Source organism: Bos javanicus, chromosome 3, assembly GCF_032452875.1.
Source record: "Bos javanicus breed banteng chromosome 3, ARS-OSU_banteng_1.0, whole genome shotgun sequence".
Lineage (NCBI taxonomy): Eukaryota > Metazoa > Chordata > Mammalia > Artiodactyla > Bovidae > Bos > Bos javanicus.
Window position 1 is genome coordinate 81,452,428 of NC_083870.1, and position 18,665 is coordinate 81,471,092.

The 18,665-nt window shown below is 39.6% G+C and overlaps 1 protein-coding gene across 2 annotated transcripts in view; it reads right to left on the reverse strand.

Annotated features, from left to right (window-relative positions):
• Positions 1 to 1,137: 1,137 nt before the first annotated feature.
• The window catches only part of UBE2U (ubiquitin conjugating enzyme E2 U), a 74,114-nt gene continuing 56,586 nt past the window's right edge, over positions 1,138 to 18,665 (reverse strand). The window contains exons 9-10 of one of the 2 annotated variants that reach the window (XM_061411732.1): positions 11,724 to 11,818; positions 1,138 to 5,363 (exon numbers count right to left, since the gene is read on the reverse strand). In XM_061411732.1, the coding sequence (XP_061267716.1) occupies positions 5,188 to 5,363; positions 11,724 to 11,818 (271 nt within the window). In that variant the 3' untranslated portion in view covers positions 1,138 to 5,187. Of the gene's footprint in view, positions 5,364 to 11,723; positions 11,819 to 18,665 lie in introns of those variants that run through there. The other variant, XM_061411734.1, reaches the window with a different exon arrangement.

Sequence of the window (18,665 nt, forward strand, 5' to 3'; positions counted from 1 at the left end):
TTAACTCCTAGAAGCCATGAGCAGTTTCTGGCCATGTGAGCTTCTTGTACCATGACAGCTTACTTCCTGAAAGCCAGCAGGACAATCTCTCTCCAATCTCTCTCCAATCTGCTAAGATGGAGTCTTATATAACAAAACATAATTGGCAGAAGTAAGTATCCAATCACCTTTGTCATATTCTATTGGCTAGAAAAAGTCACAGGTTCTGTTTATGCTCAAGGAGAAGGGATTCTACAAGAGCATGACGCACTGTGTCATCTTAGGGTGAATCTACCACAGCAACTTTTATATTTGTAACAGTTTCCAGATTAAAACAACTCAAATACCCATCAACAGGTGAATGGATAAACAAGCCACAGTATTTCTATAGAGTGGAATACTACTTAGCACTAAAGATGAATGATAATATACAAAACATGACTCAATCTCAAAACAATTGTGCTGAGTGAAAGAAGCTAGACAAAACAAGTACTTACAGTATGATTCCATTTACATAAAACTCTGGAAAATTCATAATAATCTATAAGGACAGAAAGATCAGGGATGGTCTGGGAATGAGAGTGAAGGGCAGGAAGTGTTGAGGCAGGAGAGAGAATTACAAAGAGGCAGGAGTAAAGTTTTGGGAATGACAGATATGTTTACAATCTTAATGGTAGCGATGATTACATGGCTGTATCATAAACAAAACGTTTCAAGCTGCATATGTTAAATATTTCAATTAATTGTGTGTCAATCATACCTCACTGAAGCTGTTTTTGTTTTTTTAAACATAACATCTATTTTCAGAATCAACTTTGTTTATATATTCCTGCTTGTTGAGGTCCTTTAATGGACCGGAACTTGGTGATCCCAAGTCGACGATAAGAAAATAAAGGAGAGAAAGAGGCTGATATTCCTTGGTTTACACAGAAAGCCAATAAAGCCCCTGCACGGGGCTTGCCCTGTTCACAAAGGCCTCAGGCACCCTCTCAATGGGGTGAAGGCGCAGAGCACCTTCTAGAGAGGGTCTTAGAAGCCTGAGCAGGAAAGTGAACTCAGAGAGCCTCTGCGCTCCAGGGGATCAAGCCTGAAAAAGAGAGAGACAGAGAGAGAGAGAGAGAGAGAGAGAGAGAAAGACAGACATGGGGACCAGAGCTCTGATGGAGCAAAGGTGTTTTAATCAACATGGTGTGTGCATATATACTGTCTTACAAAGTAGTTATTCTCAGCAAAGATAAAGATTAAAATTCCAGACTTACAAAACATAGGCAATCCATATTAAAGACAGAGATTTGTAAACAATCACTTTTACCGTATGCTTCACAAGAAGGAAGAGGGTACTTATCACCATATAGAAACGCTAATGAAGGAAATGCCTGGATTCCTCAGTCCTGGGAGAGGCTTGCCTCTCCCCTTAATTCCTGAATATTCAGGAATTAATAAGGAGCAGAGAATTCCTGACAGATCCAAAACAGCACACAGGAAGCCTCCTGTTAAATGCTTCCTGACACTGCTTGTTAACGAAAGCTTCCCTTTTCATCACTTGAGTTTTCCAAATTTACTTTTTAGCAGATTCTAAGACAATGCATTGCAGGTAGATTCTTTACCACCTGAGCTATCAGGGAAGCCCCCAGTGAAATAGTAGTCTTTTTTTTTTTTTTTTAAAGCCCAATTTACATATTTAGCTATTTGTTTTATAGCCACTTTTTAGGAGTCTGTTCCAGTATAGGTCATTACAGAGTACTGAGTAGAGTTCTCTGTGCTAAACAGTAGGCCCTATCAGTTATCTTTATTATGTATAGGGGTGTGTACATGTCAGTCCCAATCTCCCAAATTATCACTCTCCTCGCTTTCCCCCTTTGGTAACCTTGTTTTCTATGCCTGTGACTCTATTTCTGTTTTGTAAATAGGTTAATTTGTACCTTTTTTTTTGTTTAAGATTTCACCCATAAGTGCTATCATATGATATTTTTCTTTCTCTGAAATAGCAGCTTTTGTTTGAGGTGGAAAGAATTGTGGCAGCTGTTGGACTGTGGGTCCTACATGATGAGATCTCCTAAAGTGGATTTCTGTCTGGTTAGCTTATACTTTGAAGATTTAGTGGGAGAGTCAGATGGGCAAACGTACAACAATAGAACTGCACACACCTACACACACTCTATGGAGAGTCTGGGCTGGGTATGCGGTGTGCAGAGAAGATTTTGTGGGGATGATTCCTGAATGAGTTTCAGGGGATGAAGAGGAGCTGATCAAGTGAGGACGGGCAAAGGCATTATGGGAAGAGAAAATAGCATAAGTAGAGGCAGGGAAACAGGAAAGAGCATGTTACACGTGGGAAAACAGGAGTTCAGGCACAAGGTGGGGAATTGCAGTGAATGAGGATGAAGAGGGTGGGTGAGGGCTGACGTGATGCACATGGTGATATGGACCTTATCTTTCAGGCAGAGATTCTCTGAAGAATTTTAGGTAGGTGAATGATGTTATCAAAAAAACTATAATCTCATCTATGGATGAAAAGGCATTCAAAATATACAGTGACGGTGAGGACAGGAATGAGTAGATGGATTTAAGACATTGAATGGACAATATGCTAAATATTGGGGATCAACAAGCCATAAATGAAAGAGTGAAGTCCATAGTAATCCCCAAGTTTTTATCTTGTGGTTATTCCTTAACTGAAAAAAGAAACATAAGAGGCAAGAGGTAGTCTGCTGGGGGTGAGATGAAGAGGAGGAAATGAGTTTAAGTTGGGCTTGTTGAGTTGAGTTTCAGGTACACTGGAAAGTTAAAGCAAAGGTCTTTTAAGGCACATATAAAAAAGTCAGAGAATAAGAATATACATGGGTGGTGCAACTCTCATAGTGGCAAGATGTTCAAGAAAAATGTGTAGAGAGCAGCACTGGGCTACAGCCCAAAAGAACCTTCCACCAAGAGCTAGGAGTAGAAGGAAAATGCATATTGAAGACCCAGAATGAATGGTCAGTGAAGGTAACTAAATTAACTATCCTGTTCTACTAACTAAAGTATCTATTACAAAAACTTGTTCTCTCCCCACTTCCCCCCACCACCCATTTTCACCCCCAGGTCTTCGGTTGCAAGAAAGGAAAGTAACAAATGAAACTACTTTGCCCTAAAGAAAAGATTAGAAATAGACAGGATAAAATACTTATGAGACTGCTGATATCACAGAAACATTTTTGATTGACTGCCTTGTCCAGGACTTCTTGGTGACTGCTGTTTATCTGTTGACAATTCACATGTTTGTCCTCCTAGAGAACTACCAGAGAAGAGTCAGAGGCCCAGCCTCTGTTGTGACCATCAGCAAAATGCACCTTTGAGCTACATTCTGTAGTTTCACTGAGGTATGGGGTAGGCCATGCAATATGGCTCTTTTACTAGATGTAGAAAGAACTGTAATTGCTATGGAGCTGGATGGGGTTGTGAATTTGGCTCTGACTGTACTTTAGCACTGATAAAATGAGGAGAGATCTGAGACAGCTGCTGGAATTGTTTGGTTCTGGTTGGGGAGGATAACAAGATCCAGCACTACAATGTCGAGAACTTATTTTATGAACTACCACAGGTAGACTTGGAAATATCTACTAGCCAGGGAAGTGCCCAGACATCAAAGTACGTAGACAGAGCTTTTGTCTGTTTTCATAGCAACTAAAATCAGTTTCTCTAGAAATAAGGGAGAGACCTATTTAATACCTAGACCCAAGGTAGGATAGATGGATGGATAGACAGACAGATAGGTGGGCAGATAGGAAGACACACAATTTGTGGTGTTTGGGGGAGAACTGTGTTGTGTAGGTAGGTAACCTACAAACTAAGTCTCTTTTTAAAGCAAGGCTGAAACAAGGGTTTCACAGGTGGTGCTAGTGGTAAAGAACCTGCTTCCTAATGCAGGAGACATAAGAAACATGGGTTCAATTTCAGGGTCAGGAAGATCCCCTGGAGGAGGAAATGGCAACCTACTCCAGTATTTTTGCCTGGAAAATCCCATGGACAGAGGAGCCTGGTGGGCTACAGTCCACAGGGTTGCAAAGAGTTGGACATGACTAAAGTGACTTAGCACTTAGCACATAAACATTAAAAAACACACAGAGAGAAAAGTGATCAATAATATCCAATATAGCCTAGAGGCCAGGTAAGATAAGGCATCTGTTGAATTTGGGAAATATGGAAGTTTTTGGTGATCGTAGTGAATTTTAACCTAGCATAAGACAGATTTTATTGTGCACTGCATGTAAACATGAACTAAAGAAATACAGAGAGTCTGTGACAGATTACTATCAGTAAGTCTGAGAAAATATGAATGACATAGTATTGAGGGAAGTGAAAATGCAGGGTCAGAGGTGGAGATGTAGTTTAGGAGAGATTTCAGTGTATTTTCAGGTTGGGGTAACACAGCAAAAATAAAAAAAAAGAAGGGAAAGAATAAAGATGAGAATATAAGGGGATGGTTAGTTAAGGTCAAAGAGAAAAGACAGCATGTCCTTTAGGAGAAAACAGAACAGGAACACTGGTGAACTGGACAGATGACATCCTTTCCCTTGAATATGGAGGAAATAAGATGCTAAACCAGGCAGAAGGAGATAAATGTATAGATCCTGTGTGTGTGTGTTAGTCACTCAGTCATGTCAGGCTCCTTGCAACCCCATGGACTCCTCTGTAGCTCACCAGGCTTCTCTGTCCATGGAATTCCCCAGGCAAGAATACTGAAGTGGGTAGCCATTCCCTTCTCCAGGGGATCTTCCCAACCCAGGGATTGGACCTAGGTCTCCAACACTGCAGGCAAATTCTTTACCATCTGAGCCCATGGATCCTCTACTTGGGTTAATGTCCAGCCTCTGAAGCTCCTGAGTGCTCCTCTCCAATACTAGCCTCTTCCCGATCCAAGTCCTGCCAGCAAAAATGTGTGTCTCTGGTCGTCTAACAACTCTGGATAAAATACCACTAATTGGAAAACCATAATGAATACTGCTGCTTGGCTAACCTGGGGTCAAACAATGAAAGAGAGCTCAAAAAAATCCAAAACAACATATTCACTGATTCACATTTAAATTTCTAATTTGTTGTTGCAGTGAGAGGATGAGACAAATTTGGAAAAAAAAAAAAAAAGGAAGCCAAGCTGTAAGAGTCTTCCAGAGTTGCTCCATGAAGCTGAGCTGTGGTTGAGGCTGTTCATTTTTTAAATCCTGGAGCTTAATCTTCCAAGGCATCTGTATCAAGGGAGTTGGTCCAGGCAACCAGATCATCCACTTCGTTTTCCCATGGCTCATTTATGCTAACTTCAACCGGCTTTCTCTTCCACCACTCCTTTTCTTTGTCCTTCTTTGTGACAGTATCTGTTTTAGTTTGTGAATCAGGAGAAGTTTGAACTAGAATGAGAAACACAAGAACCAGAAATTTAATAGACATGGCAGGAAAAACAGTAAGAGAACGTGTCCCTGCATCTGTACCATAATGCCTAAGATCACCTAAGTGAATGCAAGTAACCTTTTTAAAGTTTCCAAATTTTACAATTGCAATGAACTTATTTTTCATAAATCATTCTTTTCATTTTGGTCGATCTTCTTACGCTCATATATTTACTGAGCCCTGCTAAGTGCCAGTACGTGTAACAAAGGAAAGGTGTCCGTGAGTGCTTCACATAGATGTGTGCACACGGATGGAATCACAGGCTCTAAGGGAAAACAGATGTGGGCTCTGAAAGACAAGAAGTTTGCTGAAGAGAGGGGGCAAAGGAGGGAGACGGGACTGCTTTAGATGGAGGACACAGCACAGACCACAGCACATAGGTATGAGAGAGAGAACTTGACGGGTTTTGAGGTAATCAGAGTTGATGCTTCAGTATTTATGCTCTGCCAGGTGCTATGCTAAGCATGTGCTACATGCAAAATATAATTTAACTTATACACAATGCTTATGATGGACAGGTATTATTTTTTTTTTAATTTTATTTTATTTAACTTTATGATGGACAGGTATTATTATCTTTACTTTAAGGATGAGACAATAGAAACTAAGTACCCTGCAGTAACTTGTCCAAGGACATTCAGCTTATAATAGTTAACCATTGGTCCACTGGATCCCAAATCACGGTGTTACAGTGTGTGGACAGTTGAGTGGGGTTGGCTAGTTAGGCTGAGGCCAGGTTAGGAACACCTCATATATCACGCAAAGAAGTCTCATCTTTCTTGTATCCGTCTCATAAACAGGGAAACAAATTGGTTACATTTCAAAAGAATATAGATACAGTATCTTTATTTCTCAATATTTCTACTCAGTGAGGGGAACTTGCTTTCCAGGGATGAACCCAAGTTGGTGCTATTTATGTCCCGCTACCCCTACAATCCCACTGTATTCTCCTCTCTCTGTGTAACTGTTGCCACCTAATTCATTGCCCAGCACGTGGACCAGGACAAATTCTGTCTCATAATAGTTCTGTGTTTATTTCCCCAGTAACAAATCGAATGAACCTTGTCATATTCATTGTCTTCTAGTTGTGCTGTAGGCAAGGATTATGAATGAATTGTTCTCTTGATTTCTTTGGTTATTGCAAAGATTTGCAGAGGATCTGAGTTTAGACAGCTACCATTATTCTATAAGAAGCCTGATGTCACCAATGATTGAGTTTTTATTTTTATATTTTAACATTAATCTCTAGATTTCATTAATTTAGAACTAAATTCTCTTTTCCTTGAGAAAATCTTCTTTAGGAACATATTATTGATGGATTAACTATACTTTCTAGCCATGTTTGAGCTGTTCTGAGTTCATATGCTTTTGGTCACAAGAAATACTGTTCAAACCACTTTAAACAATAGAGAAGTGTCTCATCTCATAGAAGAGGAAGATCAGAGGAAGGGCAGGACTGAATGATACAGTGGCTCAACGATGTCATTTAGGACATTCTTTCCACAGCTTTGCTCTACCATCTCTGGCGTTGTCTTCATCTTCAGAGTCACAGTGAAGAGAGGTGTGGTCACTCTAGTACTCATATCAGACACAGCGATATCCAGAGGAAAAATGGAGGCTTTTCTCCAGGGTCTCATTTTTAAAAGTAGGAAAACTACCCTTGCAAGCTCCTAGTGTACTTCCTCTCAGGCTGGTTTGTGAACCTTGCTCCTAAGCTAGTCACTGGCAAGGAAAATGAGATTACTATGATTGGCCAACAACAGTTGTTAAAGTGGAATGAATATTGGGAGTCAATGACCTTGATTATTTGCCCTCTTAGTTCCTACTCTGTTTTTTTTTTTTTTTTTTTAAAAAAAAAACCACACTCCCAGGAAGCATAAAAAGAAATTCTGGCTAGATTAGCAGAGCCTAATGCAAAACAAACATAAAAATGTTTCCTCGTGACACAGAAAAAGTAAATATTATTTTGAACTTTTTTCCTCCAGAAAATCTTAAGCATGATAAACCCCTCTGAGAAACCTTGGATTTACTGGTTGGAATGAACCAATAACTTTTGTTACTACATTAAAATAAGTTACAGAAGCACAAATTCTCATTACCTTATGGTTTGTATGCCTTTCTTGGGATGGATCTTGAAAACTGCTTCTTAAAATTTTTTCTAGTCTTAAAATAATTTTGTCCATGAAGAGACTAAATTTTGTTCTGATTGGTGGGCTCTGGTTTATTGCCCGATGGTTCATTTCCATTCACTTCTGTATCAGCCTCAGTTTAATTAGAAAAGCAGAGCTCTTATAATACAAGAATGAAAGGTTTAAGACATGAAACAGGGATTACACATGTGTGGAAAGACCTGGAACAGTGAAGTCTGGAAGGCCATAGCTGGAAGAACATCACTGCTTTAGGTCAGTCTGATGCATGGATATGAGTGGAAACACCAGGAGTGCAAGGGGAGCACAAGATGCTGCACACAGCTGACCACTCTACACGGGATAGACATTGTGGGCTCATGGAGGTTTCTATGAAGCCCTCACATCTGTAAAAGTGAGAGTGTGTGAAGAGTTGCATGAAACTGCTGTCTGAGAAAACTGCCATGTATGATACACACAGCTCCTCAAGAATTATGGCCTCCTCTTTACTCCCACCTCCAAAATTTGAGATAAATTTTTTTCACATTAGCAAATCATGATATGCTAACCCTTCTCTGCAAAAGGGAAGCACAGAGTTCATTTCTTTTCTAGCTGAGTCATATTTCCCTTTGGTATCCTGGATAAGCTCACTCTTGCTATATTATAAACAATCACAAGATCCCAGTGGCATATGACAGCAAGCATTTGTTTAGGTTACACATCTACAGGTCAGCTGAGTGTTGGCCTCTCTGAGTTGGGAATGGTTGGGAAGCTTGATTGGGAAGCTTGGTGACCAGAGGGCTAGTCCAGGCATGCTCTTGGGATGATGGAAGAGGTGAAAAAGAGCAAACAAAATTGCACAAATCCTTCCCAAACTCTGAGAACACCAGTTCAGTTGCTCAGTCGTGTCCGACTCTTTGCGACCCCATGAATCGCAGCATGCCAGGCCTCCCTGTCCATCATTAATTCCCGGAGTTTACCCACACTCATGTCCATCAAGTCGGTGATGCCATCTAGCCATCTCATCCTCTGTCGTCCCCTTCTCCTCCTGCCCCCAATCCCTCCCAGCATCAGAGTCTTTTCCAATGAGTCAACTCTTCGCATGAGGTGGCCAAAGTACTGGAGTTTCAGCTTCAGCATCAGTCCTTCCAATGAACACCCAGGACTGATCTCCTTTAGGATGGACTGGTTGGATCATCTTGCAGTCCAAGGGACTCTCAAGAGTTTTCTCCAACACCACAGTTCAAAAGCGTCAATTCTTCGGCGCTCAGCTTTCTTCACAGTCCAACTCTCAAATCCATACATGATCACTGGAAAAACCATAGCCCTGACTAGACAGACCTTTGTTGGCAAAGTAACATCTCTGCTTTTGAATATGCTATCCAGGTTGGTCATAACTTTTCTTCCAAGGAGTAAGCGTCTTTTAATTTCATGGCTGCAATCACCATCTGCAGTGATTCTGGAGCCCAGAAAAATAAAGTCTGACACTGTTTCCACTGTTTCCCCATCGATTTCCCATGAAGTGATGGGACCAGATGCCATGATCTTAGTTTTCTGAATGTTGCGCTTTAAGCCAACTTTTTCACTCTCCTCTTTCACTTTCATCAGGAGGCTTTTTAGTTCCTCTTCACTTTCTGCCATAAGGGTGGTGTCATCTGCATATCTGAGGTTGATATTTCTCCCAGCAATCTTGATTCCAGCTTGTGCTTCTTCCAGCCCAGTGTTTTTCTGAGCACATCACACCCCAGTAAAATGCCATCGGTTAAAGCAAGTAGTACGGCAAAGCTCAAAGTCAAGGGTCAAGGGAGTATATTTGGCCCATGGTGGTAGAACAAGATAGGGAGTGAAAATTTCTGAACAATAATCTAATTGGTCACAACTTCTTAGGTTTAGTATCTTAGCAATAAGATTAGACACAAAAGAGAGTCTACCTCAATGTCAAAGTGGACATGGTTCAGCACTAAATTAAATGAAATTAAGTGAGTTTCTGGACATTCTTTAAAACATTCTCTCTCCCAGCTCACATTTCTTACTTTTTCTCATTCACCATGAGTTTATCCCCCCTTTCTCCAAAATCACAGGGCTGCTGAAACCATGACAACTCTACCCCATTCGATCATTCATTTGCTCATTTGTTTATGAGCTCTGAATGACTACTCCATGCCTCTCACTGTGCAGAGAGGTCAGCAGCCCCTTCCCTCAAGGAAGTCACCTTCTATTGAATGAGACTGGCCATAAAGAGACCATTATAACATGGCATGTGTGGTGGGCAGACTCTAAAGTGACTTGTTATGATCTCCACATTCAGGTGTTAACACCTTTGTGTAATCCCCTCCCTTTTGAGTGTGGGTAGGATTTGCTACTTGCTTCTAATCAATGAAATATGCCAAAGGTAATGGAATCTCATCTCCATGATCATGTCACATTACATAAGATTCTACCTTGCTATGGGACTTGTTCTAGAGACTCTCCTTGTTGGGTGGATGAAGCAGGAGGCTGTGTTAGGAAAGCCCACATGGCAATGAACTGCAGGCAGCCTTAAAAACATAGGAAACCCTCCAGCATACAGCCAGCAAGAAAATCTTCAGTAGTAAAGACAAAAGGGAGTGAATTCTGTCAACAGTTCTGTGTATTCACCTCAGTGAGCTTACAACAAGCAGATTCCCCACTCGAGCCTCCAGATGAGAATGCAGCCCAGCTGATACCTGGATCACAGTCTAATGAGATCCCAACCAGAGGGTCCTGCTACACTGTGCCTTGTCTTTGAGCACACAGAAATTGAAATAAAAATATGTGTTGTTTTAAGCCAGTAAGTGTGGTAATTTGTTACATAGCAATAGAAAACTAACAGAGCATGATAAGGCACGATAGAAATGCTATGAGAGCCCACAGGGAAAGTTTCTTAGAGAAACCTGAGTTGAATCTCAAAGGATTAGGTACTAGAAAGGAAGGAAAAGGAAGCAATGGTCTTTGGGGGGTGGTATAAGAAAACGGTGCACCTCTCAAATTTTTTTGAAATGAAGACAGGAATAAATAACCATGACCTATTAAGTCAGTGTGGTGTTTATGGTATTAGTAAAACATCAATAAATGATATCGCTGGAAAGGCAGACAAATATTAGAGTATTAAGGACTTTGCCTTATCAAAGGGTAGACATTTTCTCCTGAAGGAAATGATAAACAAGAGGTTTTAGATATGCTAAAAACATAAGCAGATTTGAGCTGTAGAAAGCAGTTTGACAAAGCATGAACAGAAATTATTGTAATCATCAACTTAACCAGATAGATATGGAGCCTGGGAACAGAAAGTTAGAGACAGGGGAGTAGGACCTTGAAGAATCACTGATTGAAGGTTACTGCCTGTGCCTGGGAATTAGATGTGGTTGTGTTTCAAGGACAGGCAACAGCAAAAGCAGTAACTAATAGTTCATAAGACTTCCCGGTTCACAAAGAATTTTTACCTATGTGGAGTCATTTACTCACAAGAATCCTGTGAGGTAGGGAAGGATTTTGGAAACAAATACATATTGGACATTTTCCATGTACCCAGCACTAGCTGAGGATGAAGAAACTGAAGCTCAGAGGTTAAGAGGCTGTCCTAAATTACACAGACCTGCTGGCTCCACCCAAATTCTCTGACCCCAAACATTTTGCTTTTCCTTCTACAGTAGCTGATTTCCATGATAAATTACGAGCTCTCTCCTCTTGCTTAAGACCTGCCCCCAATCTGCTCCAAATGTTTCTTTGAAAAAACTTTAATTCTTAAAAAAAAAAAAAATACCCAAAACATTTCAACTAACTTATTCCTTTCTTTTTAGCCATATTGCAGTTATCTCTAAATCTAAAATGAGCTCTAGGAGTCAGTTTAGTGTTTTACTTATTTTTGCTACTTTTATACATTTTGAAATTTAGCCTTGGATTTTCAAATTGTGTATTCACCTATTAAAGGCTACAAAAGCTTGAGAGTAAAACGAATCCATTTTTTTTTTCAAAGTTCCAATTCTTATGTAAGTAGTTTACTGAATTTATTGTGTTAGTCAGAAAGAGTGAATAAAGCAACTTCAAAAGGAGAACAAAAGATTAGACCTCACATATTTCAACTTATTTGAATTAAACAAAAATTTAAATGCATTAATACGACTAGTATCTTAGTCCTAAAAACAAAGTAAAACAAATAGATCGAACTCAGTTTACTTGGAGGTATGCAGACATAACTTCTTCCAGTTTGATAATTGGCTTTCTGAGGCTTTATATTTTCTCTAGCAACCCGAGATATGGCAGCAATATACCTAGAATAACAAAAAGAAGAAGCTGTCACTTATGAATATAAATGGAAAGGCCAAACACAATTTCTAGAAAAATAACATTTAAAAAATAACTGTTAACTTTTGATGTCAATGTGTTGAATAAGTTGGTGAGTTTTTTTCCCCACTCTGTTTTCTGGAAGACTATGTATAAGGTTTGAGTGACCTATTCTTGAAACTTAGGTTAAAAAAGCCCATGAAAAACATCTGTACTTAGTTAAAAGAAGAAGAAAAAAATTGTCTAATTTCTATGAAGTTTGGGAGGTGTACATTACTTTTGAAAAAAATAAGGCCAACAAATCCGATGAACCCAAGGAGCAGAGCAATGAGTTTTGACTATGGTGCCATTCTGAGTATTGACTAATGCAGTGGTAAACTGAAATTACTCTGTATGTGTTATGCCGTGGAAAAGTATCTAGAAAAGTAAACAAATATGGTGTTAGAGTAATATTTTAAGAATAATAAAGACATCATTTGGTATAACAAAGGTATGTTAATTTCTTAAAGCAGCCATAATAAACTACTACAAACATGGTGACCTAAAATAACAGACATTTAATTTCTCTTGGTTTTGGAGACTAAAGTCTACAAACAAGGTGTTGGCAGGACCAGGCTTCCCCCAAAGGCTTCAGGGAAGAATCCTTCTTTGCCTCTTCCTAGCTTCCGCTGGTTCCCAGCAATCCTTGAAAGAGCTGACTCATTTGAAAAGACCCGATGCTGGGAAAGATTGAAGGCGGGAGGACAAGGGGACGACAGAGGATGAGATAGTGGGATGGCATCACCGACTCAATGGACATGAGTTTGAGTAAACTCTGGGAGCTGGTGATGGACAGGGAGGCCTGGTGTGCTGCAGTCCATGGGGTCGGAAAGAGTCAGACATGGAAACTGAACTGAATTGAGCAACTGAACTGAGCTGATGAAACTCTAGGTTAATGGACAGTGATGGAGCTGGTGATGGACAGGGAGGCCTGGCGTGCTACAGTCCATGGAATCGGAAAGAGTCAGACATGACTTGAGCAACTGAACTGATGAAACTCTAGGTTAACAATTTCTTTTTAACACTTTAAAACTGGCATTCATTATCTTTTGGCTTGCAAGTTTCTAAGAAGAAGTTATTGGTTATTCTTATCTTTGTTCCTCTATATGCAGTGTGTATGTGTGTTTAACCTTCATTGCTTTTAAGATTTTCCTCTATCACATATAAAAATCTTATTTTTATATGTCTTGGAATGGTTTCTTTATTCTTCTGCTTCTTGGGATTTGTTGAGCTTCTTCGTCTCTGAGTTTGTATCTTTCATCAAATTTGGAAAATTTTCTGCCATAATTATTTCTTTGCATATTTTTTCTGTCAGTTTTTTTGGGATACACCAATTACATGTATCTTACACCACTTAATAATATCCCACAGAGCATTGGGACTTCAAATCTTTTTTTCTCACTATGCTTACGTTCAAGAGTGTTTATTGCTACATTTTCAAGTTCATTAGTCATTTTTTCTTCAGTATCTAATTTGCTTCTTTCCATATAGTTTGTATTTAAAGTATTTTATATTTGTTTTATCTCTGGATGTTCCCTTAGTCTTTTGTATATCTTCCATTACTTTTCCTTATATTCATGATTTTCTTCAGATCCTTGAGTATATTTCATAAGATGTATAAAAGCTGCATTAAGGTTCACACTTAGTAATTCTATTATCTCTATCAGTTATGGATCTATTTATACTGATAGATTTCCTTTTGGCTATGAATTATATTTTCTTGCTCTTTTGTACAACTGATCATTTTTGATGGGATGATGGACAATGTAAATTTTATGTTGCCGCGTGCTGAATTTTGTTATTTTCCTTTATATATAGTTGTCCATTGCTGCGGCCTGAAGCTCAGTATCTTACAAATCAGTTTAGTACTTCAAGGTTTGTGTTTAGGCGTCCACAGGGGTGCAGAATAGCCTTTACTTAGAGACAAGCTCAGTCGGTAAAGCATCTGCCTGCTATGTGGGAGACCTGGGTTCAATTTCTGGATCAGGAAGTTCCCCTAGAGAAGGAAATGGCAACCCACTCCAGTATTCTTGCCTGGAGAATCCCATGGACAGAGGAGCCTGGCAGGCTACAGTGCATGGGATCGCAAGAGTCGGACATGACTTAGCCCTATCTTTTTTTATCTTTATAGCCCCATTCCTAATGTATGACCTTTCTGAAGCTTCCATCCAATGTCCTTTGAATTAAGAGTTCTAGCCACTCTAACTAGTAGGAATGCACACCATTTCTAGCTCTGTAAGTCTTGTATGAATTCCAAAACAAACAAAATCATTATAATCTTATTTTCCTCAAAGCAAACATGACTTCAGTTAGAGAACAGTATAACTTGATTTATACCTTTTCTCCCCCAGTGGTAAATCTTTGTCCTCAAAAATTATATAATATTAATATTTCCTCTTTCATTTAAACATTTGCCTTTATCTAACTGAAAATATAAATTATAAAAAAAATCTTGTCACAATTTTAAAATTAAAAATGCAATTAAAATGACTATAAGGGAAGGTGCAATAATTTATTAAGTTAAAAATAACCAAAAAAATCTAATGCTTGTTCTTATTAAATTCTTGTATCATTTTGGTGGCTCTGTAAACTGTTACACATTCTTGAGAAGTTGCTCTATGTACAAACAAGTGTCATAAAACTTATTACATCCTTCCATCTAGTAACCTGACTTTCAGTAACAAGCTCTAAGAAACTTCTTGGCCTCCTTTTTATCCTTCCCGTCAGGTAAAATATACACTAATAAGCCTTTAGGGAACCACAGCTGTCTTCAGTCTTACCTTGCTCAGACCAAGGCATAAGCAAATTCATGCAACACATTTCTATGGCCTTGGGGAGTGGGGTAGGTTGTTGTAGGGGTAGGCAATGGCGACAGGGAAAGAGAGAAAAAGAAAAAGAGAGATCACTCTCTCAGAAGTGTTATAGGTGGGAGCAGAACCAAAGAAATGATTCCCTTTTTGGCAGGAGGTGGGAGGTAGCCTAGGATGTTTCTGAATTGAAAGCCCTCTTTCTGAAGAAAGATGGAAGAGGAAGCAGCCTTAAGCCCTGACGCTGTCTATAATACAGGAAGATCCATCAGATTCTGTGCTGCAGCCAAAGATCCACAGTAAAATCTGGGGGCAACCTTTTGAGAGAAAAACTAATGAATCATATCCATAAGAGAGAAACAATAAAGAGTAAAAAAATTCATTAAAAAAAAAAACAGCTGAGAGAACTGGGTGTGTTTATTGTGAAAAAGAGAAAACTTAAGAGGAGGAAAGAGAAAGACATTATGACTATTTCTGAGACTTAAAGGGCAAGTCCACAAAACAGAGGAGCCTTACCTGTGTTGCTTCGAAGGACAGTAGCAGTACTTTCTCATCTGCCACAACGTGCGTGCCTGCTAAATCTCTTCAGTCATGTCTGACTCTTTGCGATCCCATGGACTGTAGCCTGCCAGGCTCCTCTGTCCATGGGATTCTCCAGGCAAGAATACTGGAGTGGGTTGCCATGCCCTCCTCCAGGGCATCTTTCTGACCCAGGGATCGAACATCTCTTTGGCACTCAGCCTTCTTTATGGTCCAGCTCTTATATCCATATACAACTATTGGAAAAACCATACGTTTGACTATATGGACCTATGTTGGCAAAATGATGTCTCTGCTTTTTAATATGCTCTCTAGGTTTGCCATAGCTTTCCTTCCAAGGAGGAAGCATATTTTAAAATGGATTGTCATGTGTTATATCAAAATACCAATATAAAACTTCCTTATATTTGTAAAATATACTCTTAGTTGTACTGTATTTTAAATAAAGGAGTTAATATTCATTGTTTAATGAACAGTAAACATATCAAACATCTCTTACGTTTCCTTACTTGGCAGGCAGGTTCTTTACCACTAGGGCCACCTGGAAGCCCCTTCTGCCACAGCAGTCTCCCCTGAATCACGCTTTCTACCCACATCAAAAGCCAAGGTGCTTAGTGTCTGAGCTGATGCTCAATCTCATCAAATAAGGCATGCCTTGTAGCATCTGGTAGGTAGGCCTGGATCTGAATTTCGGCTCTGTCGTTCACTGAGTGTGTAACCTTAGCGAATTCGTTTTTTTCTTTTTTTCTGTTAAAATCCTCTTTATAATATGGAGGCAATTTCTCATTTTCTGTATGGCTTTGCAGACATATGTAAAAGTGCATAATAGGTGTTCAAGAAAAGTCTGTTAAATGAATGAAAGAAATTTGGAATAGCTGAATATCACAAGATGTTAGATTTAACCTTGAAATAAGGAAGGTTAGAGCTACTTGAATGTTCCTGAAGTACTGAGCTTCCAGTCTCTAAAAATATCTAAGTAGACACTAAGTAAAATTATTTTTTAAAAGAATTTTTCTCCTCTAATTTTTTCCATGTCTTTATTTTAACAAGGACATTTGAAATACTCATTCTAATGCCATTTCTCTCTTAACCACAAGATGGCACTCAAGGTTTAATCTTTGGGGAATAAAAAAGTAATTCCTGCTTAAAAATGCCTTAAATATGTAATTATGTAAACCTACAAAAACAATGTTTAACTTCAATAATCCTGAAAGGATAACACAAGCATACATTAAGTTAACATATCCAGAATAGATACTTTCTATATAACTGGAGAAACTGGAATCAAACAGTTACATTAAAGGATGATCACATATTTTTGTGAGTTAAAACACACAGTCAAAAAACCAGACACTAAAGGAACTTAGAAACAATGAACATTAACCCCTTTATTTAAAATACAGTACAACTAAGAGTATATTTTACAAATATAAGAAAGTTTTATATTGGTATTTTGATATAACACATGACAATCCATTTTAAAATATGCTTCCTCCTTGGAAGGAAAGCTACGGCAAACCTAGAGAGCATATTAAAAAGCAGAGACATTATTTTGCCAACATAGGTCCGTATAGTCAAACCTATGTTTTTTCCAATAGTCGTATATGCACGTGAGAGCTGGACCATAAAGAAGGTTGAGTGTCAAAGAATTGATGTCTGAATTGTGGTGCAGGACAAAACTCTTGAGAGTCTCTTGGACTGCAAGGAGATCAAACTAATCAATTCTAAAGGAAATCAACTCTGAATATTCATTGGAAGGATTGATGCTGAAGCTGAAACTCCAGTACTTTGGCCATGTGATGCAAAGAGCTGACTCATTGGAAAAGACCCTGATGCTGGGAAATACTGAAGCAGGATGAGAAGGAAGTGACAGAGGATGAGATGGCCGGATGGCATCACTGACAATGGACATGAGTTTGAGCAAACTCCAGGGGATGGTGAACAGCCGGGAAGCCTGGTGTGCTGCAGTCCACCGGGTTGCAAGGAGTTGGACATGACTCAGCAACTGAACAACAGAAACAACAATCCATTTTTATTAAAGGGCTCCCCTGGTGGCTCAGAGGTAAGGAATCCTCCTGCAATGCAGGGGATGCAGGTTCGATCCCTAGGTTGGAAAGATCACCTGGAGTAGGAAATGGCAACCCACTCCAGTATTCTTGCTTGTAAAACTTCATGGATAGAGGAGCCTGATGGACTACAGTCCAGGGGGTCACAAAGAGTCGGACATGACTGAGTACGCATGCACAACCCGTTTTATACAGAAGAAAAAAGGAACTAACACTGTTTAATAATAGAATTAAAATCGATCCAAAACCACAAAACTTTTCCACAATAGCAGACTTGACTTGTGTTAGTAATTGTGTAGGTAGTATTTTTACATGTACCTGAAAATTTTAAGCTTTTAATAAGCACATCTTTATAGGCAGATGGGAAATAAAGTTTCAGTTTTCAAAAACAGTATGTGTTTATCAATAACTTTGGGCAAGTTGGTTAATCTCTTTGTGCCTCATTTTTTCATTCAGTTCAGTTGAGTTCAGTTCAGTTGCTCAGTCGTGTCCGACTCTTTGCGACCCCATGAATCGCAGCACGCCAGGCCTCCCTGTCCATCACCAACTCCGGGAGTTCACCCAAACTCATGTCCATCAAGTCAGTGATGCCATCCAGCCATCTCATCCTCTGTTGTCCCCTTCTCCTCCTGCCCCCAATCCCTCCCAGCATCAGAGTCTTTTCCTGAGGTGGCCAAAGTATTGGAGTTTCAGCTTTAGCATCAGTCCTTCCAATGAACACCCAGGACTGATCTCCTTCAGGATGGACTGGTTGGATCTCCTTGCAGTCCAAGGGACTCTCAAGAGTCTTCTCAACACCACAGTTTAAAAGCATCAATTCTTCGGCTCTCTGCTTTCTTCACAGTCCAACTCTCACATCCATACATGATCACTGGAAAAACCACAGCCTTGACTGGACGGACCTTTGTTGGCAAAGTAATGTCTCTGCTTTTGAATATGCTATCTAGGTTGGCCATAACTTTCCTTCCAAGGGGTAAGCATCTTTTAATTTCACAGCTACCTCTACATTTCCTCCACAATCCTGTCTAGAAACCCAGGAGTGACAATCCAGTTGAAGAGGGAAGCTAGGAACCTTGTCATGAGGCTGTGTCTGTATGACAAGGGAAGTGGTCTGACTTGGAGTGTAGGTTGATTTGCTGTGGCTTTGAAGGTGGCTGATGGATATTCTTGTGGGTTACACTTACAGGCGTGTGCTTATGCTTGGAGGTGTAACTGTCCGCCCCACAGTGTGGCCAGTGCTACATCAGGAAATGCAGAGAGAATGCATGGCATACAGTAGGTGTATCATGTTAGTTTCGGTTTCCTTTGTACTTCAGGTATGGACAAGGGCAATATTCTTTCCTGAAGTCACACCGAATGTAAAACTTCTCCAGAATTGCTAA